Genomic DNA, 13780 nt, shown 5'->3' with positions numbered 1-13780 from the left:
CCCTCTCTTGCTCTCTCCTTTTCTCTTGCTCACTCTATCGGACTCATACGCGCACACACACACACACACACACACACACACACACACGTACACACCCCCTCTCTTGCTCTGTCCTTTTCTCTCGCTCACTCTCTCTCTCAGCTGTCAGAGAGAGCAGCTCAGAGCTCGCCTCTCATTGGCCGCAGGTGTGGTAGGATTCCGCAGGCTGACGGCGCGCTTCAGGGTCAGGCTTTGGCTGCCCCGCTGCCTGCCCCACTCTCCAGAGAGCCACTATGCCAAAGTGGATGAGTTTTAAACTGCCAAAGGAGGGCAGTCGTGTAAGTAGCGGCACTGCAGGTTTCCATTGAGTGACTAGCCAAGCTAGCAGAAGTGTGTTGTTTTGTTGTTTTTTTTTCTTCCTCGATTTGAATTTATTTGTTGTTACATTGTAATGTGTTTTGTGATGCGATGCACTAGATTTACGTCATATCTGACAACAATGTCCGATTTTTGGTGTGGTTTTGCCGCGGTGAGATGTGCTAACTCGTTAGCGGGGACGTAGTTGGCAGATGCTGGAGATATCTGTGGGACCTGGAGTTTTTTCTCACAAAAGTTCTGCTTGAATGCTTTTTGGAGCAGGAAGGAATACTCACTGGAATAATGGACTCAAATATTTTTACTGTGGAAGTGTTTTAGTCTGATCTAAACTAAATGTAATGGACATTTCTCTGTTTATATCCAGGTTAAGTACAGTACTTGGCAACTGAAAGCCATTTTTAAAGCTTTTCTCCTTGATAACATCTCTGGAGCAGATGAGTGGTTATGTATTTTATGCTGGGGGCGGGGCCTGCGAACAGGAAACATGCCATTATAACTGAATTAGATTAAGCTATATATGCATTACTGACAAATACAAATGAATATGCTAATGGCAGACTTTTTTTAGGATTCTAGTTAAAATGAACATGAATGTGCGTAACTCTTTCTGTTCGAAGACCATAAGCTCTGGTGTTGAAAGGCTTACAATCCTGACCTCAACAGAGGAAACGCCTTGTATTATGACATTCAGATGTTGAATATTTACTTTGTCGCTCCCTTACACGTGAATAGATTTTGTATGCCTTTGTACTGTAGGTTTTAATGTAGTAGTATGTAATGTAGTTTAATGTAGTTTTGGAGCATTGGGATATTGCTGGAGCAATGTTCTTGTACACGCTTTTACACTGCTGTGCTCTAACCACATCTGCTTATGTAGCGGGTGTAGCTTGGCAAGTTCACGCTACACAACAAAGTGAGGTACAGTAAAGTGAATGCCTTCTAGCAAGTTACCGTGACAACACTCTCTGGCAATGCAACCTTAGGGTTAAAAAAAAAAAACATTGCTCTTAGCTAGAGACTTTAGCTGACTGGTAACGTGTTGCGTCTTTGGAGACTCTGGGCAAACGAGAGCTGCGGGTTCAAATCTCACCCTGGGTGAGTGATTTTCATACATGCGCAGTGTAAGCATGCTTGCCCCTAGCACATGTGGGACAGGGTCACACTTCAGCGAAGAGCAATTATATTTGTCTTTGGGTCTGGCTGCTAAACATGTTTGTTTTTATTTAATTTTCCTGCAGAGCCTTGCTCAAGACATTTTCAGTGGACAAGCAGAGGTTCCAAACACTTCATTCCGTACAAGACAGGGCAGACTCAGTTTGTCCGATTTTCTTCTGCATTTTTGAGTCCCACAACCTGTAATTATTGAAGGAAGATTATAGGTTTCTACTTATGTCCTTCCATGTATTTTTTTTCTTTCTTTTTTGACTGTAGCCTTCATTTTTCTAAAACATGAATTTTGGAACTGTGAAGATCATTTCACATACGTACCATAGATTTCAGATTTCAGATTAGTCCACACTGGAATGGTAGTAGCCTATAAATCAGTTATTTCCCGCATTTTTGGCAACGCTTAAAATTATTCCAGAGAATTGTTCCATAAGGGGTATTTACCTACATTTTAAACAAAATAGGCAGAAATGACACCAGAGGCAGCACAGAAAGCTTTATATTCAGATGGAATTGGCATGACATTCTAATATTCTCGGCTGGGGATTACAGTTTTGTGAAATAAGTAGGTTGAGATGTTAGTTTGTGTCAGCTTAAAAGTAAAATCAATTTTTATTTATCAACATCGCTGTGTTTTGCAGAGCTCAAACATTTTTTCCAAGGAGTGCCCATGCTGCTAATGGTAGTGAGATGTGCTAACACGTTAGCGTGGGACATGGTCGGCAGATGGTGGAGATATCTGTGGGTCCTGATGTTTTTTCTCACTGAAGTTCTGCTTGAATGCTTTTTAGAGCAGGAAGGAATAGTAGCTGGAATAATGGACTGAAGTACTTTTCCTGTGGAAGTGTTTTAGTCTGATCTAAACTGAATGTAATGGACCTTCCACTGCTTAGGTCCAGGTTAAGTACCGTATTAAAATGTGAGCACTGTAGAGCCCTGTTTTGCGTAACTGTGCTCCCAGATTTCAGTTTGCTTGATTGCATTCTAATCTGCATGGCGATCTGGGGGCATCGATCATGTTAAATGGCAAACTGACTCATCTTACAGCTACATTTCAGCACAGGTTGCAGTGCAGGCTACATTACACCAACACTACATTTCAGCGTTGCATGACAAGTGCCACACCCTTTATGTGTTTGTGGCTCTGCTCACTCCTGGGCCCCAGAGAGCCAACATGGATGACATCATGTCAAAAGTTGTAAGTGAAAGCAGGTGGACAGGAAAAGGATTCCCTCCCTCTGAGCCAGAATGGCCGATAAATTCCACAGCTGGAGCCAAACGGCCAACCAGCTGCCTCGCAGAGCTCCGAATCTGACTCAAGGCCCCCCACCACGTGATTTCCACTATCTATGTCAACTTTATCAACTCATATCAGTGGACGTGAGCTGCCTTTACAAATAACCTGCCCAAAAATAACTACCTAGAAAGAGTACTTATTTGTTCTGTCTCTGTGTTTTGTACATTTATTGAAGTTTGTATAGTTTATGTTTTACTTTTTTTTCTCTTATGATTGCTGAAATGATCGACTGGAAAAAAGTTGAATTCTATGTGTATAAGTTGGCTGACTGACAAAATGTCACACCGGGATGGACTTGCCATAAGATGACAGATTTTATGGTAAACAGATTGGGCTACAGTAAGAAGTGATAGAGTTAGAGTTGAGCACAGTAATGAGACCCGCAGTAAAGCTCTGAGAGAGAGAGTCGGTTCCTGTTAGCGGGGTGAGGATTACTTGTATTGGAGACCCACAGTAGGACTGAGTGGGGTGATTAATCTTCTTTGAAGGGGCGTAAATCTTCAGAACGTTATTTATCCTCCTGTCTTGCCCGAACACAACACTTGATTGATTACAAAAGCGATCCCTTGAAGGTGGCTAAAGTAACTTCAGCGAGTGTATGTATGCAGTGAACTGCTTAATCTCTGCGGTCCATTAATGTGTAATGAGCCCTGCTTTTTCTCACTCTTTCATGGCCCTTCGCGCCCAGGCTGCGCCGTCGCTAATAGCCAACGCGCGCGGCGGCGCTTGAGCTGGAGCACTCCATTGAGCCGGCGCGTTCAGGTTCAGATGAGCTGAACGCGAGAAAACAGAGTCGGGGAAGGAAGAAAAACAAAAGCCCGACGCCCCGCTGCGCGTGTCTGCCAAACGTGCCTGGTGGTCTGGATTAGTGCGTCCTTGAGGAGTTGGGGGAGGGCCTGATTGGCCAGCGTTCCCCCCCTCCCCCCCTCCCCCCCTTCTCCCAGACCAGATGGGGGGGCGGACTTGTGCCGCAGGACCTCCGCGTCCGGCGGAGAGATACGAGCGCTCCGGGAGCCCTCTTGGTCTCGAGGCACGAACAAGCGGCCAAATTCAACACCGAAGGGGGAAGGAGCTCTCTCAGCATTTCGGGCCCGGCTGTTGGGATTTACGAGAAGGAAAGGCGTGCCCTAACTGGACAGGGCAGAGCTGAACGCCCTGGAAGCGCAGTGTGGAGCTGAACGCTTCTGAAGGAAGCAGCACCAAGTGTTCTTTCTGAAGTGTGTGTATGCTAAACGCTCTTAATTGGGGAGAAGGTGCTGAAAGTCTTACTGAAGAGCGTGATGCTAAGTGCTCTTAATTGGGGAGAAGGTGCTGAAAGTCTTACTGAAGAGCGTGCTGCTAAGTGCTCTTAATTGAGCTTATTGTGTTAGAAGGTCTTTACTGAAGAGCGTGATGCTAAGTGCTCTTAATTAAGAGTGGGATGCTAAAATGTCTTACTGTAGTGAGTGGTGCTAAACAATTACTGGGCAGAGTAGGGCCAAGCACTGTTATTTAAAGTGGTGAAGAATGCTCTTAATTGATAGTGCAGTGCTGATTACTCTTAGTGCAAAATGCTTTCTGAGAAATTTTAAAACGGTTTTGCGCTCTAATATTAAATGGTTTTATTTACGTCACATTTGTTGTTTTTAATGTTAATTATATGTGTAAATACATATTTTACCTCCTGCAGTTCTTGTTTAATGGAACATAAATGTCAGGAATGGGTCATTATTTGTCAGAGTGGTAAGGAGGCTGTCCGGAGAGACAAATGGCTTTTTAGTCATTTTCCACAGCCCTCAGAAGTTAATGAGAGAACATTGACTCCTGGACCGAAGTGACAGATCCAGAATCCATAAGACTGCGTGGAAGGTTAGGGTTGTGCCAATGTGGCGTTGATGCTGTCACTCAACATTAATGCGCGCTTCCGGCTGACATCATCATCTCACCTGGGGGTGACAGAATCGTTTGTGAGTCGAGTCTGTCACCAGTCGAGTTCAGAAGAACCTGTTCTCTCTCGTTTAGCTCCTGTAATCCCCGGCAGCAATGGGCAGTGGGGTAATTATGGTACATCGCTTTAGTCTCCTTAGTCCCGTGTCTTATTTAGCATTTTGCGGATGAGGACACACAGTGAGGAAAGAGTAAATGGCTTCACTCAAGGGGAACTGGCTGTCCCACCTGACAGGAGGATTAAGCAGTCCCAGTTTTACATCCACTCTTACTTGCGCTCCGTTCTTATTTCTTCAGGTCTTGCGTTTCCTTCCCGGAACTAGTATGTTTCAGGAAGTGTGAGAAAGGGGAATTAATTTACCGCGGGGATCTGCGCGTCCTGCTGTGGCTTCCTTCCCTCCAGTGGTGCATTAATGTGGCGCTTTTTTCTTGTTCACCATAGCGGCATCAGCTCCGTGTGATGTGCTGGTGCTTTGTACTTGGTCTAAAGATCGAATGAAATCAACAACATTTCTTTGTATAGCGCTTTTTACAGAAACCCAACACATAGATGCTTTACAAATTAGCAGAAAAGGGTAAGAACCAGGCCCGAATCTCCAGATAGCAAGCGCATGAGGTTAAAATAAAAACTAAAGAAGAATCCTGACACGGTGGCATGGGAAAACCCCCTGACTGGGAAGAAATCTCAGGAGAAACCCAGCTAGAGGGGAGCCCATCCTCCACTGGCCAGCCTGGTGCGAAATAGGGGTGGAATGGACGTAACAGGAATGTAATAGAGGATCTATCACTTCAAATAAAAACGGGCTGAGCAGGTTACAGTTGAGGCAATAAACCAGCAGGAAAAATAGGATGAAGAGAAGTAATAGTGCAGTTTCGAGCGGCAGGGCGATGCATCTGGAACTCCTGGCTGGGTTCAAGCGTGAGGGGGAGGGGCAGGGCTGCAGCCGTCTGTGACCACAGAATGTGGGACAGGGCTAGAGCGGTCCAAGAACTCAGGGCGAGGGAGGGGCAGGTGCCCCAGGGAAAAAGTATTCTTTGCAGAGCTCTAATTAAACTGAGCCTTGTGATTCTAAGGCTTAAATCATATTTGTGAGTGTGCTTTATTCTCTTTATCTTACCAAGCAAATAATTAGATCATTAAATAAGTGTGATACACCACCCTTCATGGCTGGTGCATACTGGTACTGTGAAAGTGCACTACAATTGTTTTCCCTCAGATAAAGTGGCAATGAAATTTAACTGGCAGGAAAACATAGGGCTTTATACAGCTGGCATGAAGTTATATTGTACACGCCTTAATGACGACTGGACATGGGCCATGAGTACAGACTGTCAACATAAGCTTTGGTCACAAAACAAAAGGCATTTAAAAAAAAAAAAAAAAAAAGTGTTTGTGTCCATGGTGATCTCTCTGCTTTGATCGCTGAGTTGTTCAGCTCTCCTTTGGATCAGAATAAAGAGTTTTGGGAGTGGTCTGAGCCTTGTTTAAACAGCCTGACTCACTGAGCCTCCCTCTCTCTCTCTCCCTCTCCTCCCTCTCCTCTCTCTCTGTCCCACTCTCCCTCTCCCAGCTCTCCGGCGGTTGCGAGCTCACCGTGGTGCTCCAGGACTTCGCGGCGGGCTGCGGCGGCGAGCTCAGCGTCCAGACGGGCCAGACGGTGGAGCTCCTGGAGCGGCCCGGCGACCGCCCCGGCTGGTGCCTGGTGCGCACCACCGACCGGAGCCCCCCCCAGGAGGGCCTGGTTCCCAGCAGCACCCTCTGCATCTCGCACTCCCGCAGCAGCGTGGAGATGGAGAGCTTCTTCCCGGCGGGCAAAGGTAAGGATGCCTCGGGGGGGGGGGGGGGGGGGGGGGGGGCTGTGGCTGCCGGGCTCCTCCAGAGTCAAGGAAACTTTCAAATTCAAATGCAGCGTATTAGCATCACCATAACAACCAAGGATTGCCAATGTGATTGGTTTATAGCAGGGGTCCTCAATCTTATCCAGAAAGGGCCGGTGTGGGTGCAGGCTTTTGTTCCAACCAAGCAGTTACACACCTGATTCTGCTAGTCAAGATCCTTTGCAAAGACTCCAGTGGTTGATTAGTAGAATCAGGTGTGTAACTGCTTGGTTGGAACAAAAGCCTGCACCCACACCGGCCCTTTCTGGATAAGATTGAGGACCCCTGGTTTATAGTAACAGTGAAGAGCAAAACGTCTATGAATTGTCCACTTAATTCTCCGTGTGCATTCCCATTTCTATTTTGTTGCATCTTTCAAACTTAGTTGGTGCATTTCATGTGTGATTTACCAACCTCCGAGTGTTGTTTCTGTATTTTACTTATAATTATCCGTGCAGTACTTTTGGAATGTTTGGATGTTGTGGACAAGAAATAAATAATGAAAATGTGTAATAACTAAAATGGATATTCCCCTTCCATATCATTTTTTTTAGTCGTTAACTTCAAAAAAAAAAAAAATCTTCACAGCTGTATCTAAAATCAGAATTTGTTTTGATATGTTACTCTGACATGCAGTTGTAATTTTTACCAAGCTTAATTTTAATGCAAGGCTTAAGATGAAGAGGTAAGGAGCACATCATTATTTTCGTTTGTGTATTTCAGCACGCCATTCTGTTGGCACACACACTGCATTTGTCATGCACGTTATGTAATATTCATTTACCACTCAGATATGTTTTGCTATGCTCTTGAAATCCTGTAGAGGGCACTATTGATCGGGATAATAGGAGATGCTGGGTGTCTAAGATACATCTTTCTCAAGTATATTCATCTTCATGAAGTTTTTATAAACGCACTGGCTGCGTTTGTAATTGCTGGCTGGTTTGGCTCCAGGCTGGGGCTCTCTTGGCGACTGGGTTGCCGTGTGCGCGACTGCGGTGGTCGTGGCGGGAAACCGATGGAACTCTTATTTTTTGTCTGGGGGGGACTTCCTTTGTCTTCGGTGCCTCGTTTCCTTTGTTTGGCAGATCCCAGTTTAAAACATCCCTTTTCGCAGCGCTTCGTTTTGGGAACGGCCGGGGGGGGGGGGGGGGGTGTTCTGTTTTTCACTTCTCTCCGCGCTTCGGTCGCTGTGAGCGCTTCCTGGCGGAGGAAACGGAGCTCGCTTCTATTTCTCTGGCCTGCAGAACTGATGGTCGTGCAGATACACTGAGCTTTAATAATTGACTAACAGCCTGATACACACTGAAAAAAGCCAGCAGCTCTGCTTAACTTACATTTTTGATTTATCAGGGGAATGTACATTAAAATGCCTTCATTGCAAACACATTGACCATGTATTATTTGACCGCATACACCCGGCTAGTCATCGTGATTCAGGAGATTCATTCTGTGTTTAACTAATTTGAATACTGTCGCTATGTGATTATAGTTATCGAATTTTCTCAGACCTGACTACTCTGGGGATTACATTTTTTTCCCTCGGGTTCTGATGGGAAGTTGTGCTTGTTATAGGCAGAGTTGTGAATGTATCATCAGTAAGTTAACAACAGTTGCTTTGTGAAGGTATGGCGCCGCACGAAAGGTCAGGCGGGCCTTCACACAGAGAAGGCCAAAAGATCTCCTGTGTTTATACACTGTTGCCTTTAATCCCACAATTCTGCTTCCTCTTTCACTGCAGTTCCTGTGCTTTAAAAATAGCACGATTCCTGTTGCCCATGTGCATTTATAACAAATGGAAGTTATTTGTTTGGGGAGGGTTGCATTCGGGAATTTGTAACCAAAATCTCCGTAACCGATCACTAAACAATGTAGAATGTTTGATAGATTGGCAACACTTTGCTTGAACACTTCTACATAAGGCTGACATAGCATTTAGTTATACACATGGCATAATGGCTGTCACAAGACTGCATAACAGATTATGTCTGCTTATCTCAATTGACATACATCTGTCATGACTTATCAGTAAATCTTATGACATGTTACATTTACCGCAAAAGTATGACTGTTTTATGTCATTTGACATAAGCAGGCATCATCTGATATGCCATCTTGTGACAGCTGCTATGTCATGTGCATTACAGCGTTATGTCAGCCTTATGTCGAAGGGTTTGAGTGTTACCGAGGGTTTTTTAGGAGGCAAATCCTAAAACTGCACTTTCTAATAGCATTTATTAGTACTGTTGAAAGCACATTCCTACCTCAAAGTTTGTTGCTATACTGTTTGCTAACTGACCTTGATGGCAAGGAAATTAATTCTCAGTTTATCAGTTTGTATTTATATTACTTGTGCTTGTTCACACTTTGTCTTTTGGTCTGTGAGTGTTCTGTGAACAGGGATGCTGTCAAAACAAAGCTCTCTGTGTTCTTTAAATAAAAGATCCTTGTGACTGGAGATAAGAATAGTGTCTAACTATATAGTGTTTTTCCTCTCTCTTTAAGAAATGCATTAAATCAAATTTCTGAGCATGTGTGAATTTCATAGCTGTCACTGAGACAATGTAGACCAGCTGTGACAAAAGACAAGGGGTCGTAGATATGGCTGAATCTGCAGTATAAGCCTGAACAGGCTTTGCCACCTGAATGCTTCGAGGTACTTGTACGGAATTGAACCTGCAACCTTCAGGTTACAAGAGCTTCACTCTTTAATGCTTTGCTCTTTCATCATGCTATCATCCTACCAATGAAGGCTGTTTATTTTAAAAAAATATCTTTTACATGTAGTCATACCAGTATATTCATGTATTGATATCCATAAATAGCATCAGGGTGTTTTATGAGGTTGTGTGTGGAAACAAGGTCATATGTGGCTACAGGTGGTGTGCGATGGTCATTGGTTCTCTAAAAGACTTTTTGTTCATGGATTTGCTTATGCACAGTTCAGTGCACGTGGCAACACAGTAGTGGGGAATGCCTGGGTCATTTGTCCATGACGGGATGCAAAAAAATACGGCTTTGCTTTGTTTACTTTGTCCCGGTATGGAAATGCAAACAGCAACGGCACCTCTTTGTTTTCACCCCGCTCGGGCGTCGCCCCGAACGGTTGTCCCGTTCGCCGGCGGCCAAAACTGATGAACAAACCAGCGAATAACAAGAATGACAAATGATTTAAACAGCCAGCAATTGGGTGTATTTTGTGGGATAGGCCATTTTAATGAACACCTGCACAAATCGGTGTGGAAATTTGCCAGGGTAGCCGTTCCTGGTCGTTGATGTCCCTCAGGATGGATAAGGCAGTGAGGAGCAGAACAGCAGCCCACCTTCTCTCCGCAGCGCGTTACGCTTCTCTTCGTTTCCACATCTGGACAGTTCTTTTTCTTACGGAACCTCATTGACCAGTTGTCGCTTGGTTGCACGCGTCTGCGTGCAGTCCGATTGGAGGAGTGGAGGGAGCTGTGTTTGTACTGCGTGCGTCATACTTAATCCTGCTTTTTTTTTTGTACGTCTCCTCTCCATGTCCGCCGCAGAAATGCAGCTCGTTAATCACCTGCATATCATTGGTCATCCATCATTAGTCACCTGCGGGCCTGTGTCTGTTTCCTGGTGCGCACGTGGATGCGTGTTCACAAGTGGGTGTGTGTGAGACTCCTGGTTCTCTCGACCCGTCGCCTAATCGCCCCCCGATTTAATTGGCCGAAAATAGTTCCCTCCTTCTCTACCTCAGCTAATGTGCGGTGAGCATCTGATTTAAAAAATGGCCGCCGTGCATCGCCCGGGCGGGTGCTACGCATCAGTGGCGGTTGAAGCGACTTTCTCTCTCATCGCTGTGAAGAGCTTTTGAGTCGCCGGCCAGAGAGAAAGGCGCTATGTACTTGCGAGGAATTAATTGATTGAGAGTCTGCGTGCGTTTGTGTGCGCGATGGAGAGATTGACATGGTGAGGGAGATTGGGAGAGTAAGGGGGTAAGGGAGAGGAGAGGAGCGGTGGAGGGAAGGTGACTGCAGTCTTTCAGACGCAGTCAGTTCCCCCGTGTGTCAGTTGAAACTGGGGCAGCACCACAACTTCAGAACCGCGGTACAGGGATCTGCAGAGTTCCTGTGCGGAAAATTAGGGGACACTCCTGCAGTGGTGCTTAGTGATAGAGGACGCAGCTTTCCCTCAAAACCTGCTCCTTCAACCGCCAGTCAAACCACAATTTACCTGAACAGGCACGTACAAAAAACACTGCGCAATTTCACAATGTGATGGTATCATGAGCACACAATAAAATTTTCAGTGTTAATCAACTCTTACAGAGTATATACGGTTCCTTTTGGACTCGTGTGTACTCTGTTAAAGTTAATTTAACAACAGACCTTTTACTGTGCAGGTTGAGGTGTTCTAGATTTGTCATAGGATGAGCAGGTAAAGGTTAAGTAGTGCTCTGCTGTCCACAGATTATATCTGATGAGTAAGTAAAGTGTCGTACATGGGAGTAATTTTTAAATGGGTGGTATTATACATGATTGACAGACCTTTAGTAGTAGGAAAAACTTGAGCAGAAAACCTGTTTTACCTGGCAGGCGTTATGAGGTTGTGTTGACGCATTATGGGAGCGCTGTGTTTTCTGCGTCTACGTGTTCATCAGTTATCTCAGCAGGCTGGGAGGCTAGCCTCAGTAGCGCCTTTGTTTAACGCAGATTGCAACGTGAGTCTGTGCTTTCTCTTAATCCGCTCGCTCTGTGAAGACGAGGCGGTCGGTGTGGGAGCAGAGAGCCGGCCCCTCCCCCCCCAGTGGCTCCTCCCCTCAGCAGGAGCAGGCAGTGCTGCAGCGGGGCCAGTCCGTACTAGAGAGCAGTGTCTGGATGCCTGGACTACAGTCACTACTTGGCTGGGACCTCCCTCCTCTCTTGTTCCCGCGGGTGTCTCCCTTGCCATGGTAGTGTGTGAGCAGGATGAAAGGCGGTTGGAATTGCTGTTCCTGCTGTGTCTGCGTTGACTGGCTCCTGGCTAAATGCTGCTGTTACAATGTGGCAGGTACGTGACTTTTACCCCCAAACACCCCCCCCCCCTTCCCAGCTGTAGGGTCAGGAATGGTGGCAAGGTTCTGGAATGGTGTTAACGTACGGAAATGTTGTGATGCTTCAGGAACAGCATAAACATTAAGCGGCGGGGTAAATGCTTTTTTGAATGGGAGAGAAAGTACTGGAATGGTGTCCGGACCGTCTGGAATGCTCAAATGCTTATTGAACCAGTGTTGTTTTTCAGATTCAGATTATATGTTGTGAAAGTGAGTCACATGTGAATGGTGTTAGCAGTGCATTCTGAATGTAAAATATTCAGAATGCGCTTTTTTATTAAAGACTGTACTTTAATGATAGAGCTGAGACTAGTTTAAATTCTTGTGGCTGCTTTGTATAGGGAATTAATTGCCTATCTGCACTTATCTGATATCTTAATGAATTGTGCAACACCCCAGCAAACCTGGCTGTATTTGCAGTATGGGAACTAGAAGTATGGGTGCAGTACAATGTTATCATTCCTTTAGTTTGATAACTGGCAATTTGTAGATTGTTGTCCAGAGTGATACGTACAGTTTAACTCATTTTAATATCGTGTCCGTGCGTACAAGCAGGATATACTGAAGCAAATTAGGTTAACCGTTTTTAGAGGAGGTTTTCTCTAGTGTTTTTTTCAAAATTCTAAGTCGGTGTTCTAGAACTCCATTGCTTTCGATTCCCAGTAGCGATTGTGACATCAGCATTAGAAAGTTCAGTCAAGAACATTCTAATCGCATATTTAGAATATTTAGATGGGGAGAGGTGCACCTCTTCAGGCTGCACCTCTCCCCATCCCTCCGTACCCCCTTGTAAATGACTGTAAGCTTAGGGTTGTAACTAGGCAGCTGTTTCGTAGGTGACTTAGGTGCATTAACTGTCTTAACTACTGCTTGTATTTTTTCCATAGACTGCGTTGTTGCCGTTCTCGTTGTGTTAGTGTTAATCAGTTTAACCTACAGGGTCCAAGTTGAACTATGCGGTTGTTCCCTGCACTTGGACCGGTACTTCTCTCTAGGGGTTTCGTCATACTTGTTCCTGGTTATGGTTATACACTTTGTTGTACGTCGCTCTGGATAAGAGCGTCTGCCAAATGCCTGTAATGTAATATTTGTGATCTCACACCTTAAAGGGTTAAGTAGCAGTGTCCTATCTGGAAATCAAACCTACAACCTTTTTGGCTGTAAGCCCAGTTCGCCGTTCACCGTTTTACACTGCTGCCTGTCTTTTGACAGAATTTGACGGAAGGTTGTATACACTTATTGCGAAGTACTTTTTGGGGTGAAAAGAGACGTGCGAACTTCTTTCGGGCACTCGTGATTTTGATGAGCTGTAGATATCCTTTGCCGCGTATTTTGTTTTAGTTTTTCTTCTCCCCCGGGGGGCTCCTGGTTTCTGGTGGATAATGTGAAGCGGTTTTTTGCAGCGTAAGTGTTGTGCGAAGGGTCAGTGCTGCTCAAACGGGAAACGTTTCCTTTTCATGTATAATTGACTTTCTTCATTTAGATTGTGTTTGTGCAGAGCCCGACCGCCTGTTCAGCAGTCGGGGGGGTGGTTGACAGAGGCAGAGCAGCACTTTGCCCCCATGCTAATGTGACCTAAAGTGCTCACTCATTAGCCATTAACCCAGGAAGTCTTTCTGTGCAACGACTGATAAGACAGACAGTTGTAGTCACGATCACTCGCTCACTCGGAGAGCAACACACCGATGAAGGGATGTTGGACTTGCATCTGCAAACCTCCTGTCATGTTGGTTGTGCGGTTATTCTCTTGGAAGACATACGTTTATTTTGTACTACAGACAAAATATGACAACTCCTGCAGTGAATAATAGTATGCAGATTGGGGCACTTGTATTGTATAATTCAACATTGAAAATACATGACAAAATGTATTTCTACTTCATAAAAAATGTCTTATGGCAGCACCAGCTACCAACAGTTTCTCCAGCAGACATCCTTCATCAATAAGGCAAGGCCAATGCTGTAGTATTTGGGATAAATAAACTGGCCACTAATCCTCTTTCATCTGATAGATTTTTAAAAAAATCCTGTCTTTGAAGATGACTCATAAGTAGTCTTGTGGGCAATAGGCAGCTGAGATGGTGAGACATATT

The 13780-nt window shown here is 45.1% G+C and overlaps 1 protein-coding gene across 8 annotated transcripts in view; it reads left to right on the top strand.

Moving 5' to 3' along the window:
- Positions 1-13780, top strand: part of kalrna (kalirin RhoGEF kinase a) — a 164394-nt gene that overhangs the window by 118993 nt on the left and 31621 nt on the right. For 6 of the 8 annotated variants that reach the window (XM_035393034.1, XM_035393036.1, XM_035393035.1 and 3 more), the window contains one exon: positions 6319-6565. In XM_035393034.1, the coding sequence (XP_035248925.1) occupies positions 6319-6565 (247 nt within the window). Of the gene's footprint in view, positions 1-175; positions 318-6318; positions 6566-11430; positions 11645-13780 lie in introns of those variants that run through there. The other 2 variants (XM_035393041.1, XM_035393042.1) reach the window with 2 other exon arrangements.

This window comes from Anguilla anguilla, chromosome 15 (genome assembly GCF_013347855.1).
Source record: "Anguilla anguilla isolate fAngAng1 chromosome 15, fAngAng1.pri, whole genome shotgun sequence".
NCBI lineage: Eukaryota > Metazoa > Chordata > Actinopteri > Anguilliformes > Anguillidae > Anguilla > Anguilla anguilla.
The sequence above is the reverse complement of the archived record's forward strand: the minus strand, read 5'-3'. Positions and strand labels throughout refer to the sequence as shown.